Consider the following 20,365-nt stretch of genomic DNA (forward strand, 5'->3'; position numbering starts at 1 on the left):
AAGTAGTGATATGTGAATTATATGCTATGCCAAAATATATATCTCATCAAATCATATAAGTAACTCATGCAAAATAATATGTCAACCGGATCCACCTACAGTGGCCTGTACGGCTGAATCTATAGCTTATAATCAATCTCATCAATCTTATCTAGCCGGAGTCATCGCAAGTGACCTGTACGGCACTACACTGCACACGAGTCGGAACCCCTGAAAAGGTCTATACAACTGGGTGAATATAGTTATGCTCACGATATCCTCCCCTGATAGCTATGCGATAAATCGCTAGTCACCTACGAATCGGAACCACCTCTAGTGGTCTGTACGACAAGATTGGGCACCTAAATTGGATCCAATTGTGAGCATATGGTGCGGGGGTGACTATATATATATAGGCCTGAATCATCTATACTAAATCACAATCACCCTAGTGCAGGTTTATGAGCTTTCAATCATATCAACTCAACAATTACATAATTTAATTTATGAACTTACCTAGCACTTACCTGTGTGTCCGTAGCACCAATCATGCATGTATGCAATTACTAATGCATGAATAATTAGGCATATATGTTGCATGGCATTTCATATCACATTTCACTTAAATTGATTTCCTAGGAAAAATCTCATTTATATAGGTATATACGGAAAACAAAACTGCCCACTCACCTGGAGTTCGCCCTACAACTCCCTAGCACAACACATCGAGGCGTCATGACGATCGGCGCCTAGAACAATCATCAAATCAAACCTCAGAAATCATATATATAACTTATATAAAACACGTCACTACGTAGTTCAATTCGGAAGATCTGCAACTCAGATTTCCAATCCATAACTTCCAGAGGTCCACAATATATCTCTATAACAACATCCTAAAATTTCATCACCATCCAACGGTCGAATCTCCGTCAATTGTCAAAACCAAGTGACGGTTAACATTCTATTTTATGAACTTATAACTCCAATTAGGAAGATCCGTAAATCGGATTCCCAATCTGTAAGTTCCTATAATCCTCAAATATTACGTATTACAACGTATCAAAGTTTGGTGACGATCCAACGGTTTGATCGTCAATTCACATTTTCACCTAACCACGAATCGTAACGAACTTAGGTTCAATTACTCAATTTACATCAATCAATTATCCAAACTGAACCTAGAACATTAAACACATACTAAGAATGACATTGGCAGGCCACTGGCCACGCGCCGCCACACGAGCCGCCGCGGGTGGCGGTCGGCCGCCCCGGCTCGCCGAAAAATCCAACTATCTCCAAAAATTACCAACATTTATAGAAATTAAGATCTCAATGAGTAGAGTAAACTTTATACTTGTGGCCAAGGCCAATTTGGCCTAGAAAGGCTCTAATTCCATCAAACCAGTGAAGAACCCTAGAAATGGGTGAGTTCCAATTCGTCCTCAAATCAACTCCACCGTCCCAACCATTGTTTGGGCTTTATTCTAGGCCTCAAGATGAAGCTATGGGTGGTGGCAATTGAAAGAAATTGCTTCAAAAATGGAAGAATTTCGAACACCCATCCATCGCGCCACCGGTGCGTTTTTCTCAATTTCTAACTCCAAACTTTCCAAATTTTGGGATGTAATAGGTAGAGGAAAGGCTAAGGAGTTGATTGGTAGAGGTGGAAGGTTGTAAAACGCTAGAAAATTGGTCAAAAATCCGTCGAAATTGAGTGTGGGCACTGCCGGGTCGAAACGGGTCACGGGTTTTCCCAACCCGTTTCTCCTATTTTCCTCCGCTTCTCACCCTCTCTCCATTCCTCCTTTCCCTGTTCCGATTGGCCAGAAGCTTCTCTCTCTTCTCCCCATTTGCCCAGCTTCTCTCCTTTCTTTCCCGGAGCTCCTGCTCTCTTCCTCTAGTTGGGCAGTTTTGCCTAATCTTTTCTTCTTCTTCTTCACCAGTCACGCACACACACATACACACACAAAACCTTCCTTTTTATTTTTTTATTTTCTTTCCCTTACATCTGAGCCATCCATTTCAGATTTCCTTTAATCTGGGCCATCCAAATGGCACACCAAATTTTTATAATAAAATTCATAAAATGCCCAAACTTCAAACTTTAAAATCTTTTTCGTTATAACTCCAAATCATGAACCGTCTGCTCCCACGCTTCCGTATCGACGAGTACTACGAGGATATGTCAAGAAAACAAATCTTAGATGGCACGACACAACTATTAACCTGGAATAATGCGCGTGCCTCAAAGGGCATTTTTGTAAAATCCTTTATTAAAACTTTAAAAACTCTTAAAATCAGGGACGGGCTGTCACAATCTACCCACCTTAAAAAAATTTCGTCCTCGAAATTTACACAATCTTTACAATCCATCAATATCCATAAAACAACCTGAAACACATCTCTCTCATTCAATCTTTTGTCTCCCAAGTAGTTTCTTCTGTTGAATGATTCCTCCATAAAACTTTCACTAACTTCACTGTTTTATTCCTTAGAACCTTGTCCTTCCAATCCAAGATAGTCACTGGTTCCTCATCATAAATCAAATCCGGATTAACTTCCAAAGATTAAGGAGGAATCATACGTGAAGGATCTGAAACATAATATCGAAGCATGGAAACATGGAACACATTATGCACTTTCGACAACTCTGGAGGCAACTCAAGCCTGTAAGCCATTTCACCGACTCTCTCGGTGATCACATAAGGTCCGATGTACTTAGGACTTAACTTACCTTTCTTCCCGAACCGAACCCCCCCTTTCCAAGGTTAAAGCTTCAGAAATACTCAATCACCTACATTATACACCCAATCAGTGGCATGTCTATCGGCAAGGCTCTTCTATCAATCATGGGCCACTTTCATAATAGCTTTAATCACTTGAACGTTCTGAGTAGTCTTCTCTACTATCTCAGGGCTCACTAATGTCTTTCACCAACTTTAGACCAACACAAAGGTATACGACAAGCTTTCCTTTAAAGTGTCTCTAATGGTGCCATCCTGGTGCTAGAATGATAGCTGTTAATATAGGTAAACTCCATCAAATCCAGCATAACTTGTCAATCATCACCAAACTGACGTACCGAAGCTCTCAACATGTCCTTTAAAGTCTAAATGGTTCTCTCTGACTGATCATCTGTTTGAGGATGCTAAGCTGTGCTGACTTAGTAAGCCGATCAACAATTACCCAAACTCCATCACACCCATTCCGTGTACGAGGAAACTTGTACACAAAATCCATAGTGATATTTTCCCATTTCCACTGTGGAACGGAAAGTGGCTGCATCAATCCAAAAAGACTTCTTTCTTTCTGCTTTGACTTGCTGATGACTGATACACCTATTCACAAATTCAACAATTTCCCTTTTCATATCTGGCCAATAAAAAAAATGGTCGAATGGTATGATACATTTTAGTACCTCCAGGATGCATTGCATAAACTGAACAGTATGCTTTGTCCAAAATTACTTTCTTTAATTCCATATCAATAAGTACATGCATCCTGTTCTCTTGCATACGCATGCCATCTGATTCTTTAACCTTGAGGTCTTTCTTTTTCTCATCGTTCCTTGCCTCAATTAATTCTTGGGTCTCTTCATCTTCCATTTGAGTTTCAAGCACACGGCCCGCTAAAATTTGGCCTAACTTGAAAATTAACAAGTGAGGCTTCTTCTTTATCTTCCACTCATAACTTCACTCAAGTGAACCGTAAATCATCAAGAAAAAGACCATAACAATCATAACTGGTATGAAGTCTAGATGAAGTCCTCCTACTAAGTGCATCAGCTACCATAGTTGCACGATCAGGATGATACTTAATCATGTGATCCTAATCTTTTAGCAACTCAATCCACTTCGTTGATGAATATTAAGATCTCTCTGAGTAAACAGATATTGGAGACTCTTATGACTGTAAAAATCTTGCACTTTTCTCCCCATAAAGACAATGTCTCCAAATCTTCAAAGCAAAGATGATAGCTGCTAATTCCAAATCATGAGTAAGGTAATTCATCTCATGAGGTTTCAATTGTCGTGAAGTGTAGCAATCCCTCTACCATGTTGCATCAACACACATCCTAAACCATTCAAGGATGCATCGTTAGAGACCTCATAATTACCGTTATCATCTGGGAGTGCTAAAACAGGTGTATGAGTGAGATAATACTTCAGTTGCTGAAACTATGCTCACAATTTTCATCCCACTCAAACCTAACCTCTTTTCTAGTTGATCCGGTCAAAGGCAAAGCAATGACTGAAAAATCTGTTACAAACGTCTATAATAGTCTGCTAGACTAAGAAAACTTAGTACCTCAGTGACGGTTCGAGGTTGTTCCCAATTCTTGCCACACGCATACGCGTGTGGCAATTGGCCTTTTTATATATTTTATTTACATATTTTTAAAAAATTATTTAAAAAAAAAAGAAAGAAATGAATTAAAGACATGAAACCACCCACTAATGTGGGAGGTTTTGTTTTTTTTTATTTTTCTATAATTTTAAATATTGAATTCATTCAAAATAAAAATATGGTTAAATACTTTAGCTTCTTTTGGTTCAATTGTAATTTATGAAATTCTTAAAGGGCAATTTATGGTATTTTGAATGTTTCACCATTTTAGGTTGCTCACTTTATATATATAGATAATAACTTTAGTCATTGGATCAAATTTCAATGATCCGGATCCCCTGATTTGGTGGATTAGGAGGAAAGAGATCATTTCCCTACTAAAACTCAAGATTCACTTTAAGGTAACGCTAGACACCAAATTTTTTCAATCAAATTTGTAAATAAAATAATATGATTATAGATAATTAGATTATTAATTATGGTTAATCTTTCGTGGTTTTCAATATTTGATACATGAAGTTTTTTTCAACCCAGAGTCATATATCTGTTAAGTTGATGGTTAAGTCAACAGTTAATCAGTGACATGACACACACTTGAACAATGACTGAGCATTTTGTCTATATGGGCCCACGTGGATATTAAAAAATTAAAAACTTAAAAAAAATATAAAAAAACTAAACCTAAATCTGAACCCTTCTCCATTACCTAAACCCTTTCTTCTTCCTCCGTCCTCAACAACTTGGTCTCCTTCCTCAGTCCCTTTCCCCCCTCGCACTCATCCTTCCCTCACCACCACCTCTCAACTAGACCCATGCCCCTAGTCCCTCCATACCCAACCCGACCCATCCCTCCCCTAATCCTTCCATACCTAACCCAACCTAACCTGACTCGACTCGGGCTCCTTGCAATGTGTTCGAAATCGAGGACGCCCTGCCTCGCTGAGGAAGATCACGCAGACTACAGAGGATGCCCGGGCCAGACTCTGCACCTCGCAATGCGTGGTCATTGAATCTGGTCTGCTATTTCAGTGGCAGAGAGCTTCATTAGTGCATTGTGTTATTTTGATGTGCTAGGCTAATGGTGATTCTCAGTGGAGAACACGATGGAGGGCTTTGGGATCCTTTTTTTGTAGTTGCAGATCTCCAGAGATCTATGGGGCGGTGCTAATTTTTAGATCAACTTTGGTGGCTGTTGAAGAGAAGAAGAAAAATGAGGGGTGGTGTGGGTGGAGGAAAAGGAAGGCGGTATCCCTAGGTTATTTTTAATTTATAATTTTTTTTAATTTATAATTTTTTAAATTTGTTAAAATTTTCTTAAATCTTTAACTTTTTAAATATTTATGTGGGCGCATATTGACACTTGGTGCTTTGTCATTGTCCTATGTCACCAGTTAATGGTTAGCTTAATGGATGTATGAGACTGTTCCAAAATTAAGACTTGAGGTATGACTCTGGCATAAAAAAAACTTAATGTACCAATTGTTAAAAATCACGAAACTTCAGGATAGTAAACTGAGATTAACCATATTAATTAAGTATCAATTAACGTGCTTATAAATTATGTGGTGACACATTATTTATTTTGCAATTTAGTTTTAAAAATTTGATTTCCCTAACATTATTGTTCATTTTATATTATCCCTTATAATGAAAGCTTATTATAGGACATTGGTATTTTTATTCAAACAATTATCTCAACTATTATGGTATAGTGATATTTCCTTTCACTTGTAAGTGAGAGGTATTAGGTTTGATTTTCGCTAAAGAGAATTTGAACCACATTATTGCTAGTCTATTGTGAGGTTTAGCCCACTGTCCCGCCCCCTTAGAATAGAGATAATATTGTTTTAAAAAAAAATAATGATACAGAACAATTTGGTTCACCTCTAAGAAACGAGATAAATACATAAAAGAGTGACAAGTGTCTTGCTCAGTGCATTAAAATTAAATAAGGGTCATTTCACCAATCAAGGTTTGTGAAGATTACCCAGGTGATATTGACTTTTACATCACTCACCATATTTGGGACGACTAACCCATAATATCTGCTTTTGTACTTACGTAAGCATTAAAGAGCAAACATGCACAAATAAAAGCTTACATATAGAATATAGCATAGTTGTCAAATTCAGTGAAACAAGGTCTAAGTTTCGTATTGCTACGGACGAACCGATACTTTGGCTATTTGGTAGTAAATTTAGTGTTCATCTAGATTTATAATCAGATTACAAAAGAATTGAAGAAAACAAAAAGAAAAACGCTCTTAGCCACTATAAATTCAATTGTAAATTCGCCATTGTTGTCCTTGTGGTTGTCGGTAGTGGCGAAGCTACATAGGAGTGAGGGGAGTGGCAGCCCCTCCGCTTGCCGAAAAAAAAGGCAGGAGCGAGACCTGAACCCCTTTGGTTCGATCTGAAACTAGAAAACACGGTGGTTCTGATTCCGACGTAACTCCCCTGCGTGTAGGGTGTTTTTTTTTTAATTTTTAAATCCAAGCCAAAATAACGTCGTTTTGGTCCTGGTAAAAAAAAATTTTGGTAAACGACATTGTTTTGCTTGTTGATCAAATAAAAAAAATTTAACACGTGAGGGCCACTGGTCCTCATCCCTATCCCCATCATGGTTCAATTACCCCTTCCCTTTTCCCAAATGACAAATCCCATCCCCCCACCTTTTTCCCAAACGACAAATCCCATTAGGACACCACTTCACTTTTCAAAGTTGTGCCCTAAATCCCAGCAACAACAGCAAGGACAAGAAAGCCATGGCAGCCACCCCATTCCATTGGCCACCAAGCTCTAGTCGCAACTCGCCACCTCAACCACTCCAAACCCTAATTGATTATTGAATACGAATTTTTGTTTAATTGATATAGGATTATAGGGTAATATACTATATGGTTATTGATTATAGATTGTTCATATGTATACTATGATTATTGATTAATGAAATTGTTGTTTAGAATAAAAATTGAATTCTTGATTATTCATATTGATTAGTTGAGTTGAATTTTTGTTTATTGAATAGTTTGTATGATTGTTGGTATTGATTAATTAAATTGTTGGTTTGATTAGATATTAGTCATATTACTATATGGCCTACTCAAGGATTAAGAGTCTAAGATATATATATTTTTTTATTATACAGTTACGTTATGGAACGATACTATAAGAAACAGTGTTTGAATCTTTCTCCAAATATTCTGGATAGTCCTCATCTTCCTTCAAATATTCTGGGTAGTCCTCCTCCACCTTCAAATATTCCAAAATAGTCATCCTTTGAATATTCCGGGTAGTGTCAACAAAGTGAGGTTACTGAGTTGGATGAAACATTGGCCAATCTTCTTGTAGACCCCAGATAGAGACATCGAATGCTTGACTATCCACCGAATTATCGTGAAGCAATTTGTAGATATTACCTTCAAAATGAACCTTGTCAACCTAATTCTCACATCATGCCAAGGAAAGCTAGCAATAATTGATGTTTTATCATGGGTTGATTTGATAATTTTAAGTGGTTGGAGTATATTATAGTAAAAGCGTTGCATTTTGCCGTTATTGCTATATTTTCAAATGTGATTTTGATAAAGCAGGTAGCACTGGAAGTGATGTCTTCACTGAAAAAAGGGTTTACAAATTGGAGGAAATGACCCAAAAATTTTCGAGTCCATAGGGAGGTGTTAGAAGTCTTCATAATAAAGTTATACAACAAACTAGAGACTTAATGGCACAAAAGTAACACATTGAAACATTTGTGATAAAGCAAATTAATAAAGCTCGCATTAGTTGTCACACTTTATTGAGTGGAGCACGTGATTGCGCAAGATGGTTGTTGCGACAAGGTTTGGCTTTTTGTGGGCATGATGAATCGTTGAAATCAAGCAATAGGGGTAATTATATGGAGCTTATGCAATTTCTTGCTGATCATAATGAGAAAGTTAGGAAGTTTGTGTTTGAGAATGCTTCCAAGAATCTCAAACATACTTCTTCCGATATTCAAAAGGGTCTTGTCCATGCTTGTGCTATTGAAACTATTAATGCAATTGCTAAAGATATGCAAGGTACATTTTTTTTTCGATAAGAGCAAATGATGGTGGTATTGCATTATGTGAACAAAAAAGGAGAAGCAATTGAAAGGTTTTTGGGTGTTCAACATGTCTCCTCCACAACTCACTTGAAGAGGCTATAAAGAGATGGTTTGCTACAACAAATTTGATTATTTTCAAGTTACGATGACAAGGCTATAATGGAGCTAGTAATATGAGAGGCGAGCTAAATGGTCTTAAAACAAAGATTTTGAATAAATACCCTCAAACAATTTATATTCATTGTTTTGCACGCCAACTCCAACTAGCTTTTGTATTCGTGGCAAAGGAAAATGATGATGTTGCCAATTTCTTCAACAATGCTAGTAGTTTGGTGAATCTTATTGGATCATCGTGTAAGCGTCGTTATGCATTTAGAGAGAAACAACAAGAACAAATTAAGAAAGCTCTTGATCTTGGTAATCTTGAAATGGATAAAGGGTTAAATCAAGAGAGCAATCTCATGCATCCTTGTGATACACGGTGGAACTCACATTATGGTACTATAGTTAGTATTGTTGTAAAGTTTGAAGCTGTGGTGGAGGTGGTTGAATGGATTAAAGGTGATTGCAACCAAGATAATCTCGATGAAGCTACTAGGTTATTAAAAAACATACAAACTTTTGATTTTACGTTTCACCTTTTCTTGATGAGACTTATATTGGGTATTACAAATGAATTATCACAAGCATTACAAAAGAAAGACTAAGATATTGTGAATGCAATGGTGTTAGTGGAATATGCAAGCAAAGACTACAATTCTTGAGAGATGATGACTTCAAGGACTTGTTTCATGATGTACAAAAGTTTTGTGAGGAGCATGATATTATTGTTCCTAACATAGAGGATTTGTTTTCTGTACCCGAAAAATCAAGGCGTGAAACTCCAAAAATCACAAACTTCCATTACTATTGTGTGGATCTCTATTTTCAAGTCCTTGATATGCAACTAAAGGAATTGAATGATCACTTCAATGAGGTAAACACTGAGTTGCTTCTTTGTATGACATGTTTGAGTTTGATGAATAATTTTGCATCTTTTGACAAAGCAAAAATTGTTTGTTTAGCCCAACTTTATCCTTAAGATTTTGATCGTATGGACCTTATGAATCTTCTAATTCAACTTGACAATTACATTCATGATATGAAGATGCATAGTGGGTTTTCATCATTGAGAGGAATTAGTGATCTTGCAAAAGAGTTGGTAAAGACCGGGAGGTGTGAAAGCTATATGTTAGTGTATAAGCTTCTTACATTGACTTTGGTGTTACCGGTTGAAACCGCTTCAGTGGAGAGAGCTTTTTCTGCTATGAAGATTGTGAAAACACCATTAAGCAACAAATGAGAAATCAATGGTTAAGTGATAGCATGGTTGTTTACATTGAGAGAGATGTATTAGCTTTTATTGATAATGAGCCTATTATGCAACGTTTTTCATGACATGAAACCTCGCCAACAACAATTGTAATTTGTTTGCATTGATTAATTATGGAAGACATTACGGTATAAAAAGATTTGGTTGTTGTCATTTTTCTTGAACCTTGCACTCTTTTAAGTTCGCCCTTCCCCCGAGAATTCTTGGCTTCACTATTCGTTGTCGAGAAAGGTGAAGAAATGAGAGGTTGGGGAAGGAGAAGAAATGAGAGAGGGATGCACGAGAAAGAGAAAGAGGAGGGACAGTGAGAGTGAGTTTAACACTTTGACATCATAGTTGCCTAATACGAAGTACAGTTCGGTTCCGGTACAAAATTCACTAGTAACCATAGTATCATTTGCCAGAGAGTAGGCATAGATAATGCGGTTTGATTCGTTCTAAATTCATTAAAAAATATAAATTGATTTCCATATAAAAATATTTATATTATAGATTTTGCAATTATATTTACATTGTTATTGAGTATTTTTGTTTAGTTTTTCAATTCTTGTTCATCTTCTATGTGTCATTGGAAGATGAAAACAAATCAAAGTAATTAATTTACCTACTTAATTAATATAATGTAAAATATTCTTATTGAAAGTAATTAATTTACTTATTTAGTCAAAATAATATAATATATTGTTATTAATAAACCAATGACCAATTAAATAATATAAAATAAGTTACTTAATATTACGATCTAGTGCTATTCCTCTTCACTTGTAAGTGAGAGGTCATAGGTTCAATTCTCCCACCCTCTTAGTACTACGATCTAGTTACTTAGTACTACGATCTAGTGCTAAAGATGAATTTGAATTACATTATTGTTAGCCCATTGTAAAGCTTAGCCCACTCCCCCACCCTCTTAGTGTAATCATTTGTTTAAAAAAAATATAAAAACTAAGATTAAGTACCTAAAACCCCCTAACCTTTTAGTATCATTTCAAATTGGTCACAACATTTTTAAAGATTCCAAACAAGTACTCAATCTATTGAAAATGTCACATTTGTAAAGACCTAGTTAATTTTTCCATTAAATATACATGTAGCAATAGTGCGTCTCACTATTTACCTTATATGAACACTAAAATAATAATAAAATAGAAGATGAAAATTAAAAATAAATGAACAAACTCACAAATAAAATGGAAAACAAAAATGAAGATCGGGAAATATCAAGCCCCCTCCCCCTTCCTCACCTTCTAGGCTCAACCTATGACCACCAAAACCCCAGCCTAACCTTTACATTCAAAACCCATCAAGTTGGTATATCATGGTCAACATTAATATTGTATACCTCAAAATATAAATTTCAAATATAGATTATATGAAACCCAATGATTAGCAGGTATTGAATTAAATATCGAAAATGGACCCAATTCGACATTAAATCAGGATGGCAATCTCCTAAAAAAAGAAGAGGGTTAAGAATTCAGATAGGATTTCAAGGAGTTTGTTTCTACTTATGTGATTTTCTCATTCTCCTATTCTCGAGTCATAAAGCTTGCAGTTCTTCTTTATGGGTGGTAAAGATTGTGGTGGTTGCATTATGGCAATCCCTACCATTTCAGCAACCTCCATGACATGCTTCTCGATGTTGCCTGCTTGAATTGTAGAGTGGAGTTGGTGGTTGTACATTGGGTTTGGGGATGGTGGTGACTGTTTATTAGTTGAGGACATGCTTCCATGACCTTTTAATGATTTTGGAGACAAAGTAAGTTTTAGTTAATTTAACAGAAATTTAATTGGGGCTTAATGGATGTTATATTTTCTACATGTTGGGTACTCTCATGGAATGTTTAAAAATGTTGAGACGAATTTGGAATAACACCAAAAGGTTGCTGGAATTTGGGTACTTAATCCTATAAATAATGTTATTAACCAAACCTATGACCTTTCCCTTCTCTATGCATTTCCTACCCCACCCACTAACTTCCTCACTCTCTTTTTCCCTATTCTCTCTCTCTCTCTCTCCCCCTATATTCTCCTTCCCAGATCTCTCATTTCTTCTCATTCCTTGACACTTACAAGGGTGAAACTCGCTCTTGCTTTTTGTAATACCTTGATTATTTTTAAATATGTAATTTAGTTATGAAATTCAAATTAATCAATGATTATGAAATTTATATGGGGGAAATGTGAAACCCTGTTACTGGATTTAGTATTAAATATTTTGTAGTCGTATTCGGGTTACGACGCATTTAGATTTATGGTGTTTAATTTTTTTGATAAGCAGAAATGACAAAAATGCCCCTAGTTTGCTACATGGAATTATACGCGAACTTATTTTATCCTTATATGTTTTACCGTATTTCTTGGCATATTTGGATAAAGGTTAATCCTGCGAGCGTGTAGGCAACCGTTCGTCAAACGGAGTTATAACGAAGGAAATATAAACGAGAAAAGGTAAGGGCAAAATTGACACACCCCGACCGAAGTCAAGGCATGCTGGCCGTCACGTGAGCATGACGTAGCCATGTGCATAGTGTGGAAGCAATATTTATAAGGAAAGTACGAATAATTCAAAACCAAATACCATAGGTTCTAAGATAAGTTTAAGTGTGAATACACAACCAGAGCACAAGGTCTAAGTGCAGTCAAACATAAGATGTACTAATTTAACAACACTCGAGGATGGTCCTACATGAGTGATGGTTTGTCAGAACTTCAGCTGGAAACCTCGAGATCCACCAACAACGCTACCTAAAACCTAGAGGGGCACAAAACAAAGTTGAGTGGGTCAGTAAAACAAACTTTTCAAAACTTTCTTTTCTCTTTGAATATACTAACCCCTCGCCGTAAAACAAGTATAATTTCCCAGAAATAAAGTATATACTCATATACGTAATATATCTCAAAATCATGCTAGACAATATGAATGTACGCCATGTCAAAGTATCATAATTGAATACTCATCATCTTTATGTGAATATATATGTAAATCCTGCACACAATCAATACCACCTCACGTGGTCTGCAATTCATCACTGTATATAACATATTATGCTCTAGTGCTACAATCACGTGAAGACTGTGTGATAAATCGCGGGTCACCTACGAGTCGAACCCACTAAAAGTGGTCTATACGACAGGACTGTGCACCTAACTTGGATCCAAGGCGAGCATGTGGTGCGGGAGGTGAACATCACGTGAAAGACTATGCCCCTAACTCTGGGCGGGAGCACTAATATACGTGTGCAAGTGAATAAGCTCTCAATCATAACCAACATCGTATCTCATCATATCTCAATCTCAATCATAACCAACATCGTATCTCAATCATATCTCAATCATAACCAACATCGTATCTCAATCGTATCTCAATCATAACCAACATCATATCTCAATCGTATCTCAATCATAACCAACATCGTATCTCATCATCATTACCAGCATAATATACTCACATGTAGCTTACATGGGCATCCTCAGCGCCATGCAACAATATGCATAATTATAATAATGCACATACTAAAATATGATGCATGTATGACATGATACTTAAATCACATTTCCTTAAAATACGTTTTCTGGGAAAAACGTCAAGCATACATATATATATACTGAAAAATAACTGCCCACTCACTGATATGTAGCCGGATTGTAACCCCCACGCCTAGTCTGGTTACTCTCGTCCTCCGTATAGGTCTCGCCTATAAAAGAAATAATTATAAAAACGTTATTTAAAAGCACATATACAACACTCGTTAATAACTTCTCATATATTACTCAATTTGGGTATATGAATATACCACCGTGACTTACTCAAAGTCACGAACCCGTACAAATTTTAAAAATAATTTTTTGATGGGTCACATGCCCTCAAACGCCAGAAACAGTTCGACTCCACGCACAAGCCACGCGCCGCGCGTGTCGTCTTCAACCTTGGGTCACCGGTACTGGTTTCGCCGGCGACGGAAAAGTCGCTGGTTTCGCCGGCGACGGAAAAGTCGCCGGTTTTTGGGCTAGTTTTCAAATTGTCATAACTTCGTCATTTCTTCACCATTTTTCGTGATTTTTGTACCAAAATGAAGCTTAAGACATGTATATTCACGATATACAAGTTTCTAGGCTTGAAAACCACTAGAATTTACCTGAGGAAGCTCGATAGTTTGGTAAACTTTGACAAGCTTCGATCTCCGTACTCCGATGTCCAAAACCTTCCAATAAACTACCCCGAGCCTCCTAAGGACCTTAAGAAGCTTCCTATGAGCTTAAAAACTCCTAAAAATCAACCATTACAAAGTTGATGAATAGTGACAAACTCGGAGGTGAGTGGTTTGACGTGAAAACTTTGAAGTTCTTACCTGAAATGGGTATGGATGAACTCGTATCGACGAGATGAAGACGATGGTGGTCTTTGTTTCCTCGATCTGTAAGGATTTGATGAACTTTGGTGATGGTCCGTGTGTAGAGAGAGAGAGAATGAGTGAATTCGAAGGGAAGAGAGAGAGAGTGAGTTTGAGTGTTTGAGGGAATTACGGGAAAAAGGAAGAAAAGGTGTTCTGAAAGAGTGTGTATGCTTGTCCCGCAAGTGTATGTGGTCCACAAGCCACAATCATTCAAACACAATCAAACAAAACGTCCATGATCATCCACTCTTTAAAACTAGGGTAATTTAAACAAACCCTAAAGTTCTAAATCTTTAAAACGTTCAAGGACATTTTATTAACTTCATACTCACGAAAATGATAATACGGGACGGGCTGTCACAACCTACCCTCCTTATAGAAATTTCATCCCCGAAATTTACATAATCAAAATACAACACTAATAATCATAAAACAATCTCGGATACATCTCTCTCATTCGATCCTCTGTTTCCCAAGTAGCCTCTTCCACCGAGTGGTTCTTCCACAAAAGTTTTACCAATTGCACCGTCTTATTTCTCAAAACTTTCTCTTTCCAATCCAAGATAGTCACTGGTTCTTCATCATAAGTCAAATTCAGGCTAATCTCTAAAGGTTGAACTGGAATCACATGCGACGGATCTGCAACATACTGACGAAGCATCGAGACATGAAATACATTATGCACTTTAGACAGTTCTGAAGGCAACTCAAGCTTGTAAGCAACCTCACCAACTCGCTCGGTGATCTGATAAGGTCCGATGTACCTAGGGCTTAGCTTACCCTTTTTCCCGAACCTTACTACTCATTTCCAAGGTGATAGTTTCAAAAATACCCAATCATTAACCTTATACACTCGATTAGTAGCATGCCTGTCTGCTAAGCTTTTCTGTCGATCCTGGGCCACTTTCAAATTAGACTTAATTACTTGAACATTATGAGTAGTCTCCTCCACTATCTCCGGGCCCACCAAAACTCTTTCACCGACCTCTGACCAACACAAAGGAGTACGACATGATTTTCCATATAAAGTTTCAAATGGTGCCATCCCAATACTAGAATGATAACTGTTATTATAAGCAAATTCCATTAAATCCAACTTTGCATGCCAATCATCGCCAAACTGCATTACAGAAGATCTTAACATATCTTCCAAAGTCTGTATTGTCCTTTCTGATTGACCATCTGTCTGGGGATGATATGCCGTACTATATAGCAATCTCGTACCAAGAGCTTCCTGAAAAGCTATCCAGAACTTAGAAGTGAATCTAGGATCTCGATCTGAAATAATACTCACTGGAATCCCATGGTACTTCACAATCTTAGTGATAAATAGCTCAGCCAATTTGTTCAGAGAATACTTTTCCCTCATTAAAATAAAGTGCGCTGACTTAGTAAGTCGATCTACAATCACCCAAAATCCATCATAACCGTTCCGTGTACGAGGAAGCTTGTGCACAAAATCCATAGTGATGTTCTCCCATTTCCACTGTGGAACGGGAAGTGGTTGCATTAAACCAAACGGTTTCTTCCTTTCAGCTTTAACCTGCTGACAAACTGCACACCTACTGACATACTCTGCAATTTCTCTTTTCATACTTGGCCAATAGTAAAATGGCCTGTTGGAACAAACCCACAAACCTCTAATGATCAAGTAAAATCTGACCATCAGATTCCTGCATCTGGTCAATTTTCCTCTTCATGTTTATGGCATAGTTGTGTGCGAGCTTGTGCAACTGTTTATTCTCATGCTTAAGCCCTCTAATCTCCTGTTTGAGACTCATCACTTCAGCCGCCAATGATTCAACTTGACGGGTTCGAGCAAATAGGCGTTGGGCCATATTGGACATAGAACTGGCACACTGCACACTGAGAGCCAGAGAATCCTTAATAGCCAGCTCATCAGACCATTTGGAAAGCAGTCTGTTATCTTTATGAGTGACAAGGTTTCGGGCCACCATCGCAGCAGTCATGTCTAGGGGTGGGTTCAAATAACCGAAAACCGAAAAAAACCGAAAACCAAACCGAACCGAGGCCGAAAAAAACCGAACCGAAAAAAAACCGAACCGAAACTGCCAAACCGAACCGAACCGAACCTGGCTGGTTCGGTTTCGGTTTTTAAGGTTCGGAAACCGAACCAAACCGAACCGAACCGAACAGATATATATATTTAATTTTTTTTTCAATATTATAAATAATTTAGTGATACAATCATAACAAGACATAACCAGGTACCAAGTTGGTTTGCTTGAAACTCTTCAAGTCCCTGCGCATGGGTTCGAATCCTCATGCCTCCAGGGTTTCAAAAAAGTTTTTTAGTTTTTTTGAGCAATCAACAAACCTTTTAAGTTTTAACCCTAGCCGCACCTTTTATTTTTTTCATTCCTCTCTTCTCTCTCTCATTCCCTGCCTCCAGTCCAGTGTAACCTAGCCCAGTAACCTTCTCGCGCAGCCGAGCCTCATCTCTCTCACTCTCTCTGTCTCTCTGTGAAGAGCTTCATCGAAGCCAAGCGCAAGGAACGCGAGGCTCGCGAGAAGGACGAGTAGTACTGGTGCGAGGTGAAGGGCAGCAAATCCCCCGTGGCCAAGAAGCGCGAGGAAGGATTTGGGGGTCACCGACTCCCTGGGATGGCTGCAACGAGAATGCTTCATCAGCAAATCCCCCGCGGCCAAGAAGCGCGAGGAAGAAGCCGAGAAGCTGGCGGAGGCTGCCACGCGGAAGTCCGAGGCCCGCCGATTGGCGGATCTGGAGGAGAAGGATCTCCCTATCCTTTCTCTTCTCTCTCTCGCTCTTCTTCCGCATAAGATCTCTCTCGCTCTCTCCGCCGTCGACCTCCCGCCTCACATTGACTGAGGTAATATTCATCTGCTCTGCTCATTTGGTATTTCGTCGAGCTCCGTGGTTTTGCTCAATTGGGTTGTTTTTGATTTTTTTTGTTTATGGATATTTTTCGATATTGTTTTTGCATGATTCGATTTGGGTTCTGTGTGTTGCGGTGTTTGATTCAGAAAGGTTGCTCATTTACTTGTGATGTTGTTTGGGTGTGCTGGAATGTGTAGATCTTTGTAGTTTCTCACTGCTTGCTGTAGATCTGATTGGAATCGGTTTTTAATTGCGAATTTGGATCTTATGATTTGAGATTTGCATTCTGTGGGTTGTAGAAATGGGATTGTTTAGCTGAATTTTGAAGAAATCATCTTTCATTTGCTTTAAAAACTGTGGATCTGCAAAAATTGTAATGAGTTTTTCGTCGATTAAACTTATAGATCTTGCGTTTACCTATCTCACACTTAGCTACAATTCTCTGTTTTAGTTTCATGAATCAGTATTATACTTTAAAATCGAAAAGGTTTTGACTTTTGGGCCTATTGTTCGATATGGTTGTCGGTAGGAGACGCACTGATGGCTAGGCCCTTGTTTCCGTGGTTAATCTTTGCGTTCATTTATGTTTTTCCTTCACCATGGATCACCAATTTGTCTCCCTAGATTTGGATATCATACTGCACTCTGAATGGGATATATGACACCTGTGAGTACATCGAATACATTGTTACAATGAATGTCATAATAGTGTACTTTTAGTCTTTTACTATCATGAATGTTTGGCACGGACGGGAACTACTTTAGTTTCCCACACATTTAGTAAAAATTTGGTAGTATGTTAGCTACGCTAAATGCTTATCCCAGCATATAATTTGATTTAGCGATTGACATCAAATTTATATTGGAATGCTCCATTGACACCTTTCCGTGTTTGAAATTTATAGATCCAAGATGTGGAAGGGGTAGAACTATGTGGAACCCTGAAAAATGTTGTGGCCATAGCAGCAGGTTTTGTGGATGGGTTGGAGATGGGAAATAACACAAAGGTAAGCTAAAAAATTTTGGTAAAAGTTGAACCCACATCTCATCTGCTTTTTCTATGTCATTGTGACTGCTTATTTTGAATGACCAGGCTGCAATTAAGAGAATCGGTCTAAGAGAGATGAAGGCATTTTCCAAGATGTTATTTTCATCAATCGATATTGTTTTCTTCGCTAGTAACTATGTACTATAGTTGCTGGAAATTTCAATTATGCCAAGTATGTGTGCCAAAAATATAATCTGAAATTTCAATTATGCCAAGTATGTGTGCCAATTATGTCATGTTCTTATTTTTATTTGTATGTAGAAATGGCAAGGGGAAGCTCAAAGAAAGGTGCTATGTTGCCTCCTAGGCCGCCTATGCGTTGAGCTTGAGCTTGAAGACTAGGAAGATTTTATTTGTGCAAGACATGAAGTGATGAAACCTTGAAGGTTTATTTGACTTGTGTGATGTTTAAATTTGGACTTTTTGAAGACTTAAACTTGATTGATGATTGATTCTATTTATAGTTGGACTTTAAGTTTTATGAGACTTTTAGTTTTATGAGACTTTATACGTAGAGATGGAAACATGTCATATTTTCTTTTCCTATATTATGTTGTGCTTGTTTTGCATTTTTTGGAGGAAAAAAAAAAAAAACCGAAAAAAAACCGAAACCGAACCGAAAAAAAAACCGAACAAAAAAAAACCGAAAAAAATTTGGGCCAAACCAAACCGAACCGAAATTTCAGTTTGGTTTCGGTTTTGGCAAAAAACCGAACCGATAAGAACCGAACCCAGCCCTAGTCATGTCATTCTTCATCACCGAATCCCCAACGGTAAGAGGACCAGTAGGGGATATGAAGGATGGGCGCCATATGTTGTCTGGAGAAGGCATGGCAGCCTCTTCACCAAGGTTCAAGTCAAAACGACGGTCGGAAGGGCCAGACATTTTCAAAGGTATTGAAGAAATAAGAGGTTGGACAAGTCAAGATATTAGAAGTGCAAGAAGGGAGTTTCAACAAGCGCATATTCAAGTGTGCTTTGAAATGAACTGCGTGCCTCTATAAAAATCAACACTCGACGGGATTTCAGATATCGAAGAGGCGAGCTCAGAATTCAAAGAGGCCAATTCAAAAATCGAAGAGGCGCTAGCTTTCTCAAAAGTTGGGCTTGCTCAGAAACCACGGGCCATCCTCTGTTCCAGATTTGTCCGCACTCATCACATGCAACCTCTGCACTCGACGGAGCTCAGAACTCAAAGAGGCAAGCTTAGAACTCGAAGAGGCAAGCTCAGAAATTGGAGAGCCATCTGTTTTTCCAGACGTGTCAGCATCTGTAACATGCACGCTCAGCTTTGCGAAAATCACGGGCAATCTATCGAAGATTTCTGGTGAAGTAGAAAGCACGTGAAGTTTACTGTTCAATCATCCAACGGTTGCCGACAAGAGTGAAAGAATAGTACCGGTTATTATTTCCTATAAATGTCGACCTTCACCCTCCATAGCAAGGCAGACATACATAACCTTCCGTCATCTCCGAGAATACCTTCCCAACGAAGCCTCTCGGGTCACTCAGTGTTCTTTATTCCTTGGGGTACCTCTGCAAACAACTCATCCAAAGCAAAAGATTTCATATCATGAAGGTTGAAAACAAGAGTATCTCATATCATGTTTTTTCCCTGTCCTTCTCCTTGTCGTTGTTTTCATCTGCAGGACAAGGAGAAAGAAAGCAATCAGCCAGCACTTGGTATCAATCTTCCGATCTGGAACCGACTGCTTGGAACCCTTTCCTGATTGCTTACCTAGCCCTGCTCTCGAGTACTTATCTTCAACATCTTATGCTTCCTCTTCGTCTACCATATCTGCCTGGGGAACAGATAAGGGAAGTGAAAATGATACCTCGAAGCATATGGAGACAAGGTACTAATTCATCCTCAGCTAGGGACAAGGAGAGAGAAAGCAAGAGGTGGGCACTTGGAAAGATTGAAGAAAGAAACAGACCAATACCTCTACCTCGTGCCTGCCCGCCGTGCAGAAGAAACAAGCAGAGAAGAATGCAGACTGCACAATCAACTCAACCCAGCAGAAGGAGTCTGATTTGAAACCAAGGAACTCTCATATTCTTCGCTCAGAATTCCAAACCAGTTCGAGATCAAAGCTGTGGAAAGATAACAAGATCATCTATCTCCAAAACCAAATTTGCGTTCTTAAACTCTACTCTATCTAATTTTTACTTTGTCATACTTGTCATGTTTATTCGTTGTTTGTTTGTGTGAGTTTATGCTTGATTGATTTAAGTGTGGGGGGTAACCATTGTTTTTTATAAAATTCTTTGCATGA

The 20,365-nt window shown here is 38.1% G+C and overlaps 1 protein-coding gene and 1 long non-coding RNA gene across 3 annotated transcripts; both read left to right on the plus strand.

Moving 5' to 3' along the window:
- Positions 1-8,226: 8,226 nt before the first annotated feature.
- LOC126609304 (uncharacterized) lies at positions 8,227-9,757 on the plus strand. The gene is made up of 4 exons (XM_050277251.1): positions 8,227-8,389; positions 8,683-9,013; positions 9,148-9,391; positions 9,563-9,757. The coding sequence occupies exons 1-4, from the start codon at positions 8,227-8,229 to the stop codon at positions 9,755-9,757; spliced, it is 933 nt and encodes a 310-aa protein (XP_050133208.1).
- Positions 9,758-16,153: 6,396 nt separating this feature from the next.
- LOC126606658 (uncharacterized) lies at positions 16,154-18,575 on the plus strand. 2 transcript variants are annotated; one of them, XR_007617285.1, is made up of 3 exons: positions 16,154-17,033; positions 17,947-18,048; positions 18,351-18,575. It is a non-coding gene; the product is annotated as an uncharacterized LOC126606658 (long non-coding RNA). The 2 variants fall into 2 exon arrangements; XR_007617286.1 differs by lacking the exon at positions 18,351-18,575 and adding an exon at positions 18,135-18,205.
- The last annotated feature ends 1,790 nt before the right edge of the window (positions 18,576-20,365 follow it).

Source organism: Malus sylvestris, chromosome 16, assembly GCF_916048215.2.
Source record: "Malus sylvestris chromosome 16, drMalSylv7.2, whole genome shotgun sequence".
NCBI classification, from domain to species: Eukaryota; Viridiplantae; Streptophyta; class Magnoliopsida; order Rosales; family Rosaceae; genus Malus; species Malus sylvestris.

Excerpts from the sequence above, each read along its gene's own strand:
- LOC126609304 (XM_050277251.1), top strand. The coding sequence starts at position 8,227 with ATGGAGCTTATGCAATTTCTTGCTGATCATAATGAGAAAGTTAGGAAG. Across the intron at positions 9,014-9,147 it reads AATCTCGATGAAGCTACTAG|TGGAATATGCAAGCAAAGAC; the intron begins GTTATTAAAAAA and ends CAATGGTGTTAG. Across the intron at positions 9,392-9,562 it reads TGAATGATCACTTCAATGAG|ATGCATAGTGGGTTTTCATC; the intron begins GTAAACACTGAG and ends CATGATATGAAG.